The 15,143-nt window shown below is 53.4% G+C and overlaps 4 protein-coding genes across 6 annotated transcripts; 2 read left to right on the top strand and 2 right to left on the bottom strand.

The window, feature by feature from the left end:
• Window positions 1-1,878: 1,878 nt before the first annotated feature.
• LY6G5B (lymphocyte antigen 6 family member G5B) lies at window positions 1,879-4,358 on the bottom strand. Its single transcript, XM_037843542.1, has 3 exons — window positions 3,537-4,358; window positions 3,284-3,412; window positions 1,879-2,978 (listed from the first exon to the last, which is right to left on the bottom strand). Exons 1-3 carry the CDS (start codon window positions 3,592-3,594, stop codon window positions 2,578-2,580), a joined length of 588 nt encoding a protein of 195 aa, XP_037699470.1. The 5' UTR covers window positions 3,595-4,358; the 3' UTR covers window positions 1,879-2,577.
• Window positions 4,359-4,423: 65 nt separating this feature from the next.
• On the bottom strand, window positions 4,424-8,336 carry CSNK2B (casein kinase 2 beta). The gene is made up of 7 exons (XM_037843541.1): window positions 8,186-8,336; window positions 7,483-7,562; window positions 6,676-6,778; window positions 6,073-6,188; window positions 5,559-5,634; window positions 5,230-5,419; window positions 4,424-4,656 (listed from the first exon to the last, which is right to left on the bottom strand). Exons 2-7 carry the CDS (start codon window positions 7,552-7,554, stop codon window positions 4,566-4,568), a joined length of 648 nt encoding a protein of 215 aa, XP_037699469.1. The 5' UTR covers window positions 7,555-7,562; window positions 8,186-8,336; the 3' UTR covers window positions 4,424-4,565.
• A 193-nt stretch (window positions 8,337-8,529) lies between these two features.
• Window positions 8,530-11,832, top strand: GPANK1 (G-patch domain and ankyrin repeats 1). Of its 3 annotated transcripts, none has more exons than XM_037843537.1 (4): window positions 8,530-8,782; window positions 9,436-9,594; window positions 9,963-10,602; window positions 11,205-11,832. In XM_037843537.1, the coding sequence occupies exons 3-4, from the start codon at window positions 9,977-9,979 to the stop codon at window positions 11,647-11,649; spliced, it is 1,071 nt and encodes a 356-aa protein (XP_037699465.1). In that variant the 5' UTR covers window positions 8,530-8,782; window positions 9,436-9,594; window positions 9,963-9,976; the 3' UTR covers window positions 11,650-11,832. The 3 variants fall into 3 exon arrangements, with proteins under 3 accessions (XP_037699465.1, XP_037699464.1, XP_037699467.1); XM_037843536.1 differs by having other exon boundaries at window positions 8,530-8,775; XM_037843539.1 differs by lacking the exon at window positions 9,436-9,594 and having other exon boundaries at window positions 8,530-8,775.
• Window positions 11,833-12,671: 839 nt separating this feature from the next.
• On the top strand, window positions 12,672-14,599 carry C7H6orf47 (chromosome 7 C6orf47 homolog). The gene has a single exon (XM_037843540.1). It carries the CDS (start codon window positions 13,686-13,688, stop codon window positions 14,577-14,579), a length of 894 nt encoding a protein of 297 aa, XP_037699468.1. The 5' UTR covers window positions 12,672-13,685; the 3' UTR covers window positions 14,580-14,599.
• The last annotated feature ends 544 nt before the right edge of the window (window positions 14,600-15,143 follow it).

A 15,143-nucleotide genomic window follows, 5' to 3' on the forward strand; every position in this document is an offset into this window, starting at 1 on the left:
GTTCATCCAAAATAAATTGGTGTACAAACTGTTTGGTTTGTCTGTCTCTTCTGTGGAGACTGAGGGAGGTGGTCCTGCCCAACTGCTCTACCATGGAGGCAAGTAAGAGGCTCCCAGCCTTGCTGAGCTCTGCTTCTGCACTCCCTCCATGCCTCTGATTCAGCTCCTTGGCTCAAAAAGGTGGAGAGGAACTAGACGCCCTTCTATGGTGAAGGCCAAAAGGGCAGGGGGCATCTTCAAAGTGCTGTCAGATCCAGGGTGGTGTGGGGGCTGGAAGCAGGAGGGCCCATGGGGGCTCTGTGTTGGCAGGAATGGGACTGTGAAAGGGCCAGGTCCAGAGAGGAAGGGGTGGGTGGAGATGCTAGGCCTAGCTGAGCCCTGACCTCTCTGACCCCCAAGCCCAGCTTCCCTCTTCAAGGACTTTGGCAAGTTCCTCCCTGATTTGAGGCCTTGGGTCCCTCAGCCTCTAAGGCTGTGTTCCAGTTTGCTAGAGTTGTAAAAACCTAGGCCTTTCTCTATCTTATGTTAATGTCAGGGGTTATGAAAAAAGGTGGGTTCAGTAAGTGGGAGACACATGGGATTTGTACCTCTCTGTGCCTGTCTTGTAACCTAAAAACTAACCAATTTTGGTGACTCCTGCCAGAGCATAGGCTTTTACAGGGCCACAGAGAGCTATTAACCAAGCTGTGGGCAAAGCTAAAGAATATATACTGCATGATGCCATTTATATGAAGTACAGTCAAAACTCATCTGAGCTGCTACAAAAAAGGACAGTGGTTACCTTAGAGTTGGGGAGAGTGCCTGGGAGGGGTTTTGAAAGTGGCTTCAAGTGCTGATAAAGGCCTTTGTCCTGATTTGGGGGTGGTCACTGGTGTGTATAGTTTACAAAAATTTACCTTCTGGTATGTTTAAGCTTGTGCCTTTTGTTAGAAAGTTTAAAAAAAAATATACAGGTCAAAAGTTGTGTGCACTTTTGTCTCTAAGGTGTATGGGGGGTGGGTGGGGGCAGTTTCCCTAACTTCCACCTGACACTCACACCCTAACAGCCAATGTTCACCGAGCACTGTGTGCTGGGCCCTATATCAGTACCTTTCCACGTGGTCTCTCAGTCCTGTGAGGACTCTATTTTGCAGGTGACCAAAGTGAGGCTTAGAGACCAACTTACCCAAGAGGAAGAGCTGGGACTGGGCCTCTTCGTCACAAAGCCATAGTGCTCTTCAGAAAGAGGCTCCACAATGCCAGCATGGGCTGAGACTGGAGGCAGACTGCAAGCTGCCCTCCTCTGCAAGTCCTGCGGCCTAAGATGGGGCTGTGCTCAGAGCATTGGGTGCCCCAGTGTTTACTGAATGTAGGAGAAAGGTCAAATTTGAGCATTCATTATTGCTCTGTGTGGGCAATTTTTCACAAGTAAATAAAAATGAAAGACCCAACTACTGCAGCCCCCTCTGTGAGTTCTCTGCACCCACCCCCACCCTCCATAAAGGGGCGTCGTAGGTGTCAGCACCAGGTGACAGCAAGATACAGGCCTGGGCCTTTTGTTTTCCTCCTGAGTTTTCTCGGCTCATAGAGAAAGTTTTGTCTTCTCTTCTAGGTTGAAAAGCTTGGCATCCTCTGGGTCTAACTTCCCAGGTTTTATAGGGTATGTTCGAGGTTGGGAGGAGTCATGAATCCTCTTCTTTGATCTCCAGCTAAGCAGATCAGCTGGCTGGCTGCCTGGGATAGAGGTGGACCCTTTGGAGAAGGCCAGGTGAAAGACACAAAGGTCAAATGGTGTAGGCAGGGCTGTGTAATCCTGTTTGAATCCCATACCTAACTCTCTTTAGCTTGCCTACAGTTGCCCACAACTGAGTCTGACCCCACAAACAATGTGACACAGTCTTAGCCCAGTCCCAGTTTATTGTGGAGAGAAACTGAGGGATGAGAAGCATAGCAGGTCAGACCCTCCCCTCTTCTGTTGCCAGGCACCTAGAGAGATGGGTGTCAGAACTCAGTGAGGTTCATGAAATGGGGCAGAGGAGGCCAGGGACTGTGACAAGAGATGATAGAGGGAGGGCCGCAGGAGACCAGGAAGGGAGTGGGGTTGGGAAAGAGTGAAGCAGGGACACCAGAATGCCAAGTCAGGAAATCTGCACAGAAGTCTACCCTTCATCCTTCTTGCTGAGGGTTCAGCCTGGCACTGGGTCTCAGAAATGGACATAGGACCTGGGAGAAAGGTGGATCTGAATGGACTTGGTAGATGACCAGATTAAGGGATGACTGGGAGGTGAACGGAGATGATGGAATATTCAGATGAGGAGAAAGGGATGGAGGAAACCACTGCACCTTTTCCAGCACAGCTTGGGCAGAACCCATGCTTGAGATTTCTAGAGGGAAGAAAGAGCAGCACTGAGTGCACTACCAACTAGTTTCAAGAGAGGAAATTAAACCAAAGCCATATAAATGTTGGCGATACAGAGGGAGGCCTCCAGAGTCAGAGTGACCAGCGAATGTGGGTGTTCTCCGAGAGGGCAGTGCAGGATGCCGGGGGTGTTAGGGGTGGGATGCTGGAAGAGAGTGGACTCTGGGAGGAGTAATGGGTCAGGATCCAGCCTGAGGAAGAATCAAAAGTCCGGAAGTGTTGAGAAACAGGTAGGTGCGGCGCAGGTCAGCCATGGACAAGCCCAGATTCAGGAGCAGAGTGGCCAGGGGATCCAGGCTTTCAGGTTCCTTCTCAGCATGGAAGCTTGGTAAGGGTAGTGAGAGGTTCAGGACCTGGTAGAACTTATGGATCTGGGACTCGGGCAGTGGCAGGGCCAGGAGCCTATCAGGGGGCTCAGGTGGGGGGTTCTGCAGCTGGGGGCTGGACCAGGAGTTGCAGTAATCATACTGGCAGCACTGGACATTGTACCAGTACTCCGAAAAGTAGGTGTTGCGTTTTTCTTGGCAGCGGAAGGAATGGTGCTGTCCACAGCCCCTGACATTGAAATGAACCTGGGTACCTGGAGGAGAGAGGAAGGCCACTAACCCCTACTACCCCCACCCCGTCTCCAAACCTGGCAACCCTATCACCAACTTCTCCCATCCCCCACCCAGACAAGAGTTGCAATCCCAGGCTCCTTCAGAAGGGGCCAGAGGGGGGGAAAAAAAAAAGCTCACATGACCCCCCAGAACTCCAGACCCCTCTTCCAAGATTCTCCTCTCTTCTTCCTACACCTCAGGCTCCAAGCAGCCCTTATCAATAAGAGGAGGGGAGCCCAAGCTCTGGGCTGTCCCACCAGAAGCCTTTCCCTGGGACTTAACTTACTATAATAGATGGAGATCACCATGCACGGGGATGAGCTGCTGATGGTGCACTTCTCTGAGCCTGAAATGCAACCTTTAGTTGGGTCCTCTAAGAGGCAGAAGTGGCAGGTCCGGACTTCAGGAACAGGAGCTGGAGAGGCAGAAGATAGGGGAGATGACAGCTCCCCTGTGGGGAACCCCAGCATCCAGAGCCCTTGCCCCACCCCCCTGCAGGACTCATCACCCCTTCCTCCCTGTCCCTGCATCCCACTTACCCTTTTCCACCGAGAAGCCCACCATGACCAGCGTGCCTACAAACACATGGACCTTCATTATGGAATTCTGGCAAGAGGGGCAGTCCCTGAGGGGGTGCCCTGAAACTCCACTCTTTGATCCTGAGCTGCAGGGTAGTTTTGACAGGCAGTCTGAGCAAGGGCTGATGTAGATGCAGAGCTATATTCCTGCCTGGGGCAGAATCCTGGGCTGAAGGAGGAAGTCATTAATTTGGCAGGAGAGACAGTATGTTCTCACCCACAAGGTCTGGTTCCTGAGTGTGGGAGCAGTGGCTTTGTGGATCCGTGGATCAGTATGTCTGTGTCTGGGACCATCTGGTGTCCTCCCCCACACAACAGGGTTGGGCCAGAGATGCTGAGAACAGGGGCCCGTGAATCCAGCATCCGCAGGCAGCGTTCTGACACAGTATGTCTTGGCTTCCCCAGCAGGGGGCCCACTTGTGCTACTGAGCAGAAAATTCTGTACCTTGCCCCTCCTCTCAACTCTTCAGAGTTTATTATAAGGACCACTTCCCCTTTAACACCCAAACTAAAAGACAATGCTGTCGAATTTCATTACGTACCTTAGACTATAAACAGGCAGTCTTAGACGGCCCCAGAATAACAAGTATTGCTCTAGTCTTTGAAACCTGACTTTTCTCTGGGTCTTTCTCCTTGTGACCGTGCACTCCTTCATACCCAGTTCTAGGAATTCTGCTCTGTTGTCCGCTAAGAACATCACCCAAACCCACCAAACACAAACTGTTCTGGGTTGCAACTTGGCGGGAGTGGGGGGGTGGGGGGGTAAGGGTGGGGGCCAGAAAGGGCCCTGAGGTCCAGCACGCTACTACCCTCCCTTCCCCAACTCCAAGCACCAGCAGACTGGCTCATGGCCTTTTCTTCCACTTTATTTCATATGCCCACCACAATAATGACTCCTTTAATTTAAACTAAAAACCATAAAGGGTTCCTGAAAGGGTGACAGAGAAGGAACGGGGCCGTCAAAGACTGAGGGACAGGTAGGGTGGGGAATCAGCGAATCGTCTTGACTGGACTCTTGAAGTTGCTGGCGGCCTGGAGCTGCAGCTGGTAGGCCATCGGATGGATCTTGAAACCATAGAGCCTGGGTTGGGGCAAAGGTCAGAGAGGCAGTGGGGTGAGCCCCATCCTGGTCCTGCCAGGGGCCTGCATTCCTGCCCCCCCACCGCCCCAGCTCCTCCATAGGCCTGCTCAATGCTCAAGGACAGCAATTTCCAAACTTCTACATTGGAAAATATCTGGAGATGGATCTTAAACTTGAAACTTTAGGATACAGACCTGTACTTGCTTCAATATAAAACTGAGCCTTTCCTCCCCACAACTAGACTTAAACTGATGCTCCAGGAAGATGAGCCAGGTTTAACCTGTGGCTCCCAGGATTCTCTGGCAAAAGGTTGAGCATCTGATAGTGGTGAAAATGGTTTAACATTTAAATGGTGCCGCACTCCCAAAATTTCTTGTAAACAATTTACATATTTAAATTGACCATTAGGTAGGCACTGTCATGAGTCCCATTTTATAGATAAGGAAACTGAGGAATAAGACATTTAAATAACTTGTTCAAGGTCACTCAGCAGGGAGAAGCCCTGGCACTGGGACAGCCAGGGGCTCCTAGGCCCTTCCTTTGACCCTTGGTAACTCTGTCCCTGCTTCCCACCTGGGCACAAACTGGTTGGCGGGCCGCTTCGGTCGGTACTCGGGGTGCACCATGAAGAGCATGTGAGGGAAACCAGTGCCGAAGTAGGCGCCATCTGTGTGGTGGTGCCTCGATGACTTGGGTGTGTACACGTCCATGCACTTGGGGCAGTAAAGCTTCACCATGGCCTCGCCTGGGATGTCCGACAGGCCTGGGAGACAGCCAGACTCAGCAGACTGGGCATCCGACAACCCTGGCCAAGCCCCCCAGGACTCAGGCTCCGACTTGCTGAGTCCCAATTCCTTCCCAAAGGACCTACTATATGACACCCTCCCCTCCCCAACACTCACCAATGGGAAGCATTGGCTGGTTCTCACAGTACACACGGGGACAGTAGCCAAAGTCTCCCTGCTGGTATTTTTCCAACTAAGGTGAATAAAATGGAGGAGACTGGTGGGTAGGCATGAAAAAAACAACCTACATGGTGTTGACCCCCTCCTTAGCCCATCTGTCTCCCAGTCCTCCCACCTCTGTCAAAGGCCCCTTCTCTGGCCCAGACAGGGCTCAGACTCCTCTGCTTCCTTTCCTCCACTTAGCCTGTTGCAGACCATCAGAGCCATTTGCATTTCTTCCCTGAGGAAGAGGCAGTCTATAAGAACTTCCATTCAGGGTCATGCCTCCCTCCCTGAAAACAAATGCCCTCTTTAACACGTCAGGACTCAATTCCCAGGCCCGGATTCTGGGGTTCTTCCCCTCTTCTCAGCTAGACAATTTGGCAAGGTTGAAATATGTGACTTCTCGCTGCAGGAACCTCTGCTTCTCTTATTTCTCAGAAAAAGTCAAGTGGGAGCAGAGAGGCCTCACCATCTGGGCAATGCCGCGGTTGGTGAGGATGTAGCGGGCGTGGATTAATCCGTACAGCATCTCGGCTGCCTGCTCAATCAGGTCACTCTGGTTGGGGTTGTCTTCCAGCTCTTCATCTGAAACATGTCCCGGCTTTCATGTCATTCAGCTTTCCTAGGTGCTCCACCCTCCCAGGGTGTCCACCACCCATCACTTAGGCATTTGACCCAGAAACCTGGGCCTCTGCCTTCCCTTTTCACCTCTCCAGCCTCTGCTTTCTTTTATCCCTCCCTACTCCCTCCTCAATGCATAAATGCAAAGATGTCAGTACAGAAAGTGGAATTTTAGTCTGGGCAGGAGAGGCAGAAAACAAGACACTTGGGGAAAATGGTATTATGAACAGAACTGAGTTATAAGGCAAGAAAGCACGGACACATTGGTACAAGTCATAAAACTAGGCAAGAATCAGATGGAGGATCAAAGCAAAACAAGGGTTTGGGGTTGAGGAAACCACAGAACCAAAAAATTTTTAGAAATTCAAGAAACAGGTGAACAGGAATTTGTAGAAAAGGGGAACAAAACAAAGACAAACAAACAAACAAAAAAACCCTGAGGATGCCTCACCAGGCTCCAGGTCCAAAATCATGTCTAGAGCTTGTCGATAATGGGGCACTTGCTCATTGAGACCTGTGAGGTTGAACTTGTCCTGGATGTAGTCTTCATCCACCTGTAAGGATGTGGAAGTCAAGAGGAAACCCACAGTGAAATCCCTGACTTTGGACCAGGCAAGTCGCTCTAACTGATGCCTTGTCCTAAATGCAGCTACTTCTATTAACCTTGTCCCCATTCCCAACTCAGAGAGGTACCTGACATGCTCTTCCCAGTCCATACACATTCCTTTCCATAAAAGCTTTAGTTTTTCTATTCTAAGGATAAACAGGTACACCAACCTCCACCTTGGAGAGACATTGCTTTTACACTCTCTATCTCTATTCCTGACCACTACCACCACCCACCCATCTCCAGGAACCCGTTTTGTCCTCTCCTTAGGGATAGCTGGTGCTCTCAGGAAGGTGGAAGCTGAACAGCTTGGGTTCTTAAGGCAGTTACAATCCCTTATATTACCACAGAGCTTTGCATTTCACAAAACTTTTTAAAGTATTTCAATTCTCCTAGTAGCCACCTGAAGAGATATTACCACTTCCACTCCAGTAATAAGAAAAGACACAGGCTGGCTTGCCCAAAGTTACACTGCTGGAGGATAGCAAGATTGGTACTTCAGCACAGATTACTGGGGAGAACAAAGAGGATCACTCTTTGACAGAAAGGAGTTTTCATGGAAGCATGTGAGAAAACTGTGGAAGCTAGATATGCAGGAGAATGTCTCAGACCAGAATAGGCTGGCAAGTAGGGAGGTTTAAGAGAACTCACTTCACAGAAGAATTCATTGCCACGGAGCCCACAGAACCAGGAAATCCAGGATACCTCCTCTGAGCTGCTCATCTTCACGTCTGTGGGGAAAAGAAGAATGTAAATGATGCTGATTACCCAGAGCTCTTGCTCCCTTCCTCTTCCCGATAGCCTCCCTCCTCCCACACTTTGCCCTCCAACCACAGAGGAATTTGGGGCCAACTTTTCTTAAAGGATCCCCGATTCTAAAGCACCCCTCTCCTGCTCCTCTTATTTACATGTCTTAGCCCCTTTTTCTTCCGCGGTCAGACATTCTGTACTGTTTCACCATCACCACTTCCACCACTTGCAAGGAGCCTACACATCTTGTCTCATTCTTCCTCTCCACATCCCTGGAGCTCCCGAATGCCAGGTCCCGCTTCCCTTCATGTCAACTCCGGTAGGGCCCGCGCCATGGACTCCCCACCCCACCGCAAGGATCTTCATGTCCCCGGGGTCGTTCCTAAGAGCTCCGAAGTTTATCCTTCCTGAACAAGGGCCGGGTTCCTTCTTTAGATCCCTTCCATGGAGTTTGTACATCCCGCCTCCACCCCTCAGGACACCCCTCCCTCGCCGGGTACCGGACCTGGTCACTTCCTTCCCGGCCCCCACACCAAGGCGCGGAGACCCCATGTGCCGCGCCAAGGGAGTAGGGGGCTCCGCGCAGCTACGACTTCGGACTCACCTGCTAGACAGGGGCCGGGACCGGGGGAGGGGGGTAGGGGAGTTCGTGCTTTCAAGGGCCGGCGGCGACGGCTACAGCGAAGGCCGCGGACCCGACCGCGGCAGAAGCGGGGTGGGGGGGGAATGGAAATTGGAGAGGGTGAGGAAGAGGGCAACGCGCAAGCGCCAAGGGTCAGGAGCCGCGGCGAACGCCGGGAGATGAAGTCTCCAGTAGGGAAAAACTGGCGAAACGGGGGAAAAGCGAACTACGAATCCCAGGATGACCCTCGCACGACCCTGGCGTCGCGGGGTCCGCAAGGAAGCCTCTCGGGGGCGGGGCGCAGCGAGTCGCTACCGGAAGCGGAAGCCCAACTCTGCGTTTGGGGCCAGAGACCAAGGGAAATAAAATGAAGTGTTCAGGGTACTGAGGGGACGAGTTGGGGTGCGGAAAGGAGCGAGTCAGGCTCTAGTCCCTCCCCGCCGCACCCCTCACCGCGCAAACATCAGGTCCCGGCATAGTGACGCCGTCCAGGGAACTAACTCCGTTCCCGACCGACGTATTGGATCCCTATATCCTGTCGGGCCCATCGCCTGAGTCAGGCCCGCCCCGAGGTGGGAGGTGCGGCCGGCATCCGTGCTGAGAAACTTGGGTGGGATGTGATGGGCTGGGCTGAGCGGCCTGAGAACCAGGACGGTCCACTGCGCTAACCTGAGGTGGAACCAGCCGTCATGCCGCTCGTCCCCTTGCACTTCTCCATCTCTTAGAGGTTGAGTGGGGAGGGGGTTTTTGCTGCGGGCTCCTAAGTGTGACCTTCGAACCCTGGTCAGAGTAGGGGTGAGGGGTAGCGTAACGTTATTTCATGTCACAGCTTGTTGGCATTCCACAGGTTTCCGTCCGCCCCTTTTAAGGCCTTTTTTTTTTTTTTTTTTTTTTTTTTTTTTTTTTTTTTTTAACCCAGGAAGTGGTTTCCCTGGTCCAGAAAATGAGCTCGGAGCGGGGGCCACCTTGAGGGAGGCGAAGGGCATGGTGGGGCCGTTATGTAAAAGCAGGGCTTCAACCGACGTAGCCTCCTCGGTCCTCGCGACAACTGGGCACGCGGCGCTTTGCACTCAAACTATTGGAACGATTTCAGGGCGGGAAATTGAACGCGGCGATTTGCGCACGCCTGTGTCCTGAGTAGTTGTATTCATGGTTTTGTCTTTTTTTTTTTCTTGTCACGCATGCGCCTTCGGGTCCTGTGGCTATTTGTTTGTATTGTCTTTTTTGATTAGAGTAGCGCCATTTTGCCGTACGGAAGTTCTAAGAGACGGGAGCCTCTGCCGGAAATCCTCTTCCGGAGAATGGTCATGTCAGTTTTATTTTGGAGAGAAGGAACCCCGAAAATAGGATTGAGGAAGATTTAAAGAGCCAGGCTGATGATTTTCTTAATGGTATGTCTTACGAGGTGGGAGAGTGGATTCAGAGAGGCTGGTATTATTTATTGTTGGGAGGACGGAGGGCGGGACCCAGGAAGTCTGGGCGCAACTAGATCAGGGAGTTTTCTTTGTTAACCTTTAGCAAGAGACAGGCCTGTTACTGTAGGGTTTCATGTTTTTACACATGACCTATGGCCCGTAGGCCTTGTAGGGCCCCAGGTTCGGGGATCACTTTTTGGGCAGGTGTGGTCTTTAGGCTAATAAACTCGAAGGCTAAGTTTTCTCATCCCGGCAGCTCCCTGGAGGTGGATCTGGTCACTGTAGAGCCATTAGGAGCTTGGCTTGTTTGTCTCAGCCTCCCTTGCCCATTCTCGTTTTCTCAGGTCTCTGCAAAGCCATGTCTAGGCCTTCTCTTATCACCTTCACCCCAGCCAGTGACCCCAATGACCTCTGGAAAGATGGGCAGCAGCAGCCACAGCCTGAGGAGCCAGAGCCTGTCCTGGATGGGGCTGCAGCCCGGGCTTTCTATGAAGCCCTGATTGGGGATGAGAGCAGCCCCATGGAACCTCAGAGATCTCGGCCTGAGCCTGTCAGGGTGAGAAAGAGGAAGAAAAGAAGAATGATGAGGGCACCTGTGGCAGAATCAGTAGCAACCACAGCATCAAGGAGATATGGACAAGGGAGGTCCCTTGAAGCTGAGGACAAGATGACTCAGTGGATACTGAAGGCAGCCCAGGAGGGGGACCTAGCAGAACTTCAGAGGCTGCTGGAGCCCTGTGAGGCAGGGGGAGCTGGAGGGAATATCAATGCCCGGGACAACTTCTGGTGGACTCCCCTGATGTGTGCTGCCCGAGCAGGCCAGGGGGCAGCTGTGCGCTATCTCTTGGGCCGTGGGGCTGCCTGGGTGGGAGTCTGTGAGCTGGGTGGCCGGGATGCTGCCCAGCTGGCCGAAGAAGCTGGCTTCCCTGAGGTGGCCCGCATGGTCAGAGAGAGCCACGGAGAGATGAGGAGCCCAGAGAACCGGTGAGGGGAAGCCTTAGTCCATACACATATTTTAGCTCTTCTCTTTCTAGTTACTCTGTACCAGAGTCTCCAGAATGGAGCTGAGAGTTTTTTCCCCCAACCCTGATGTAGGTTGATAAAGCAGTATAGTAGAATGGTTATGAACCTGAACTATCTGGGTTTGAATCCTGATTCTACTTACTTGGGCAAGCAGCCAAACATCTATGTGCCCCAATTTCCTCATCTGAGAAATGGGGGTAATAATTTCACCTTTCTCACAGGGTTGTTATTAGGATTAAATGGGTTAATATGCGTAAAACATTAGAATGGTGCTTGCCATATGGTAAGCATTATATAAATATTAGCTATAGTCATTATTATTTCTCCCTCTCCCAGGAGCCTTTTGAGACCTGGTTACCATCTCTTCTCCCAGCCATTCCCATCTGGGTTCTCACTGGGTTCCTTAGCTGGGGGTGGGGGGTGGGGGGGGTGCAATTTGTTCCTCAGCAAGGGGGCTGGATGAACCTGTCCCACCCTGCCAGTGTCCTCTGAGGCCTCTGTGCCCTTCCCCTGCCTCATAGCCCCCTACCCTCAACTCTTCAACTTCTCTTCTTCCTCTGCAGGCCCCACTTCCCCTCCCCCCAGTACTGCGAGACCTGTGATGCCCACTTCCAAGACTCCAACCACCGCACGTCCACTGCTCACCTGCTGTCACTGTCCTGGGTTCCCCAGCCCCCCAACCTGCTCCCTGGAGTGTCTGCCTCCAATCCAGGATTCAAGCTGCTAGTGAGGGGGGGCTGGGAACCAGGGATGGGACTGGGACCCCGGGGTGAGGGCCGTGCCAACCCCATCCCTACTGTCCTCAAAAGGGACCAGGAGGGGCTAGGCTATAGAGCAGCACCCCAGCCCCGAGTCACACACTTCCCGGCTTGGGATACCCGGGCTGTGGCCGAGAGGGATCGAGCCCCTCGAGTGGCCGCACTGAGCCAGAAAGAGGAGAAAAGGCATGAGGAGAAGGGCAGGGCCTGGGAGCGGGATCTGAGGACATACATGAACCTTGAGTTCTGACCTTGGTGAGGTCTGACCCTGGTCTGCTGTTAGCGTCTGAGCTTTGGCTTCTGATTTGGTCACTTTGGCCTCTGCTCCCTGGGGTCTGCCCACTTTCCAGACCCTTAGGTTTTGTTCAGTGGGCTCTGCCTTTTGGGAGGGAGGGGCTGAGAGTTGAGAAATAAATCAGTCTCTTCCCTCTTATGTGGTTTATTCTCTTTTCTGTGAGAGTTGTAAGGAAGCCATTCAGAAGTCTGGGGGCCACATTAGCAAGGTTCTCTGGAGCCACAAGGGGCAGCCCCTCCAGGTGATATGATAGGGTCATCTCCCTGCCAGTTTGGGTTCACTTTCAGGTCCTAGCCCTTCGTGGGAGTACCTTACCTATTCTTTCAAACTCCCTGAACCAGGAATTGCCTAGCTCCATGCAATTCTCAGGAAGCCTCCCCTGACCACTCTAGCCAATTCAGCCATTGACTTCATAAACATAAGTTGGTATCTAGTGTGCTGAGAGGATGAATGAGACATTCATTCAGAGGAGTAGGTAAGGCTGGCAGAGGAAGTGATGGGAGGGGTAGGGTTTGGTAAGTAGAGTCTAGTGTGGGGGGAGGACCTGGAGGTTTAAGACTATCCAGCCTATATGCTGTTGGCTGAATTGGGACCAGAACTCTGGCTTCCCAACTCTATAAACTTTAAGCCAGGGATCTTCATTTCACTACTTGAAAACTCTTGAGGGCAGAAGTACATCCTAATTGTTTACCTGTCCTGCTCATACCAGGTGCCAGGCTCATTAGTAGTGAAGCACTCACTATTATCAAATCCAGGAAGTGAAATGTGTGCATGGACAGGCAAAGCAGGGCTGTTCAAGTCCAAGGCTCCCCTCATCGTCTTCCATTCTGGAAAAGCCATTCATGAAGTTAAGGACGTGAAGATGGAACGCGCGAAGGGGAGTGGGTTGGGGAGAACGGGCAAGTTGAGGCAAGCAGTGGCGGCCCTGAGGCATCTGAGAGGCGGAAACCGAGAGCCGTGTATATACTGAGGCCCGGGCCCTCGCTAGCCCTTTCTCCGCGCTCCGCTGCACCACCCGGTGCGTACTAAGAAGCTTACTGACCGCGCCGGGGCTCTGGGGCGCGGGGGCGGTCCCTCGGCAGGGCCCGCCCCGCGAGCTGCCGGCTCCGCCCTCGCTTCTCCTGATCCCGGTGCGGCTGCTTCCGGGCTCGGCGGCTCCCGGCGGCTTCTCGAGGCCGCGGCCCAGACGTTGGGCCGGGGAGGGGCCGCTGCGCACAGCGCCCGGACGCTTGGGTTCACAGACAGGCCCACGCTTTGCCCCCGTGACCGGGATCTCCGAGGACACCCCCGGCCCGATCTTGCAGAAGGCCGCGTCTCAGCTGCGTGCTCGGGGGCGAATCGCGGCAACTTGCAGGGTCCATAGGCCCCAAATCAAGGAGGAACGCTGCTGCTGGCTGGAGTTTGCTGGACACCACCACCACCACTCCCAGACAAGGAGACTTCCTATTCCTTGAGCTACCTTAGGGCAACAGTTCAAGACTCCCCAGATCCAGGAGCACTTAGGACCCGAGGCCACTTTCCTACCTTCCTTCTCGGATGGAGCACCGCCTACCCAGTTTCTGGGGCATCTGGGGGCGTGGCTTTGGTGAGTGAAACTTGGGGTGCTGCCTGCTGGGAAGGAAACCCAGAAACATAGGGAAGACACGTTTTCAGGGTGACCCAGGCCTTCTCTGATCCCGAGACTTTTGGAATCGTGTGTGTTGAGGGATTGTGAATGAATTTGGGTATACCTCCCTTCTTTACCCTAAAATTGAAAAAGAAACTAGCAACCGCTGCCAGACTCAAGTCTGTATGACCACCTGGGGAAGTGGAGAACCACTTCTGAATTCAGAGTAGGACGGCCTCACCAAACGGACACCTGTTCTTCGGAGCCTGAACCGACTCTGACTTGCTTCTGAGGAGACCCTCGGCCCTCAAACCTGAGAGTCTGAGCAGTTTAAGGAAGGAGGCTCATTAACTTAAAATTTGGGGGCTCATTACGCATCCCAACCATGTTCTTGCGGCGGCTTGGTGGCTGGTTACCTCGCCCCTGGGGCCGCCGGAAACCAACGAGGCCTGACGTGCCTGCCCCAGAACCCAGACAGGTGGATAGCTCCTCAGAGAATTCAGGGAGTGACTGGGACAGTGCCCCAGAAACCATGGAAGATGTGGAGCCTCTCAAAGCCAAGGACTCAGGGGCACAGAGGAGCTCTGGGGCTGCCCCAGAACCAAAGAGGGAACCCTCAGTTGAGCAACTGGGGAGCAAAAGAATCGATTCCCTCAAACAGAAAAAGGCTGTCACTGGCACTGAAGAGTTTGGGGGACTGGACACCAAAAGGGCCATTCCCAACCTGGGATGGGATTCTGTAGACTCTGGTGGCTTCAGGAGACCCATGGTGCCCCCTGAAGGGGCCCTGAGGCCCCCTGGCCCTGAAGTCCCAGTGGAGAAGCCAGGCCGGCATCAGAAGCTGCTGGGCTGGCTGTGGGGGGAGCCAGGAGGTGGAGCAGGAGATCCCTCTCTGTACCTGGGGGGCCCAGAGGAGCGTCTTCAGATCTCCACCAACCTGACCCTGCATCTGCTAGAGTTGCTGGCCTCGGCCCTGTTGGGGTTGTGCTCAAGGCCGCTGCGGGCAGCCTTGGACGCGTTGGGCCTACGCGGGCCACTGGGTCTCTGGCTGCATGGGCTTCTGTCCTTCCTGGCTGCCCTGCATGGGCTCCATGCTGTGCTGAGCCTACTTACCGCCCACCCCCTGCACTTTGCCTGTCTCTTTGGCCTCTTGCAGGCCCTGGTGCTGGCTGTCAGCCTCCGGGAGCCCAGTGGAGATGAGCCGGCCACTGACTGGGAGGGTGAGAGATCAGGGAGGGCAGAGGAGGAGCAGAGGGGAGACCTGGGAAAGGGGCTGTGAACGTGGGGTGGGGTGGGGGCAGGGGGTGAAGATTGTGTGGCCTTTAGGAGGAGAATGGGGGGTGGGGCATGACCCAGGTCAGAAGCACAGGGACCTCAGGGATGGGGAAGAAACTCCAAGATATGAGAGTGCAGAGCCCCTCTTCACACACAAAACTGAAAAGGACTTCTTTAGAGCATTTGTTTTTATAGACAGTAAGGGCATTGCCCTTGGATTCACCAGCTGTTGTCACTTTTTGCTTTTACATTTTTTCCAACCTCCACTTTTAAAAATGGGGGAGGAGTGATAAAGACTAAAGTGTCCTCTTTACCATTCAAAATTCCCCAAGTAGGGGAGGAGGCCAGAGGCAAGAAAGACAGACCTCTGGCCAAGAGGGTGGTTGGGAGACCCAAAACATCCCCTGGATCCTGGGATCTGAGCCATTGAGGGGAGAGTGGGCTGCAAGGCAGGTTGATTGGGGCCGACAGGTGACAGGGAGCCTGCAGGGAGGATCTAGGTTTTCACAGGAGCCAGAGGGAGTGGCAGTATTGGCAGGAGGGCCAGCTCAGAGGGGCTGGCAATTCT

The sequence above is a fragment of the Choloepus didactylus genome, chromosome 7, assembly GCF_015220235.1.
Source record: "Choloepus didactylus isolate mChoDid1 chromosome 7, mChoDid1.pri, whole genome shotgun sequence".
In the NCBI taxonomy this organism is placed as follows: Eukaryota; Metazoa; Chordata; class Mammalia; order Pilosa; family Megalonychidae; genus Choloepus; species Choloepus didactylus.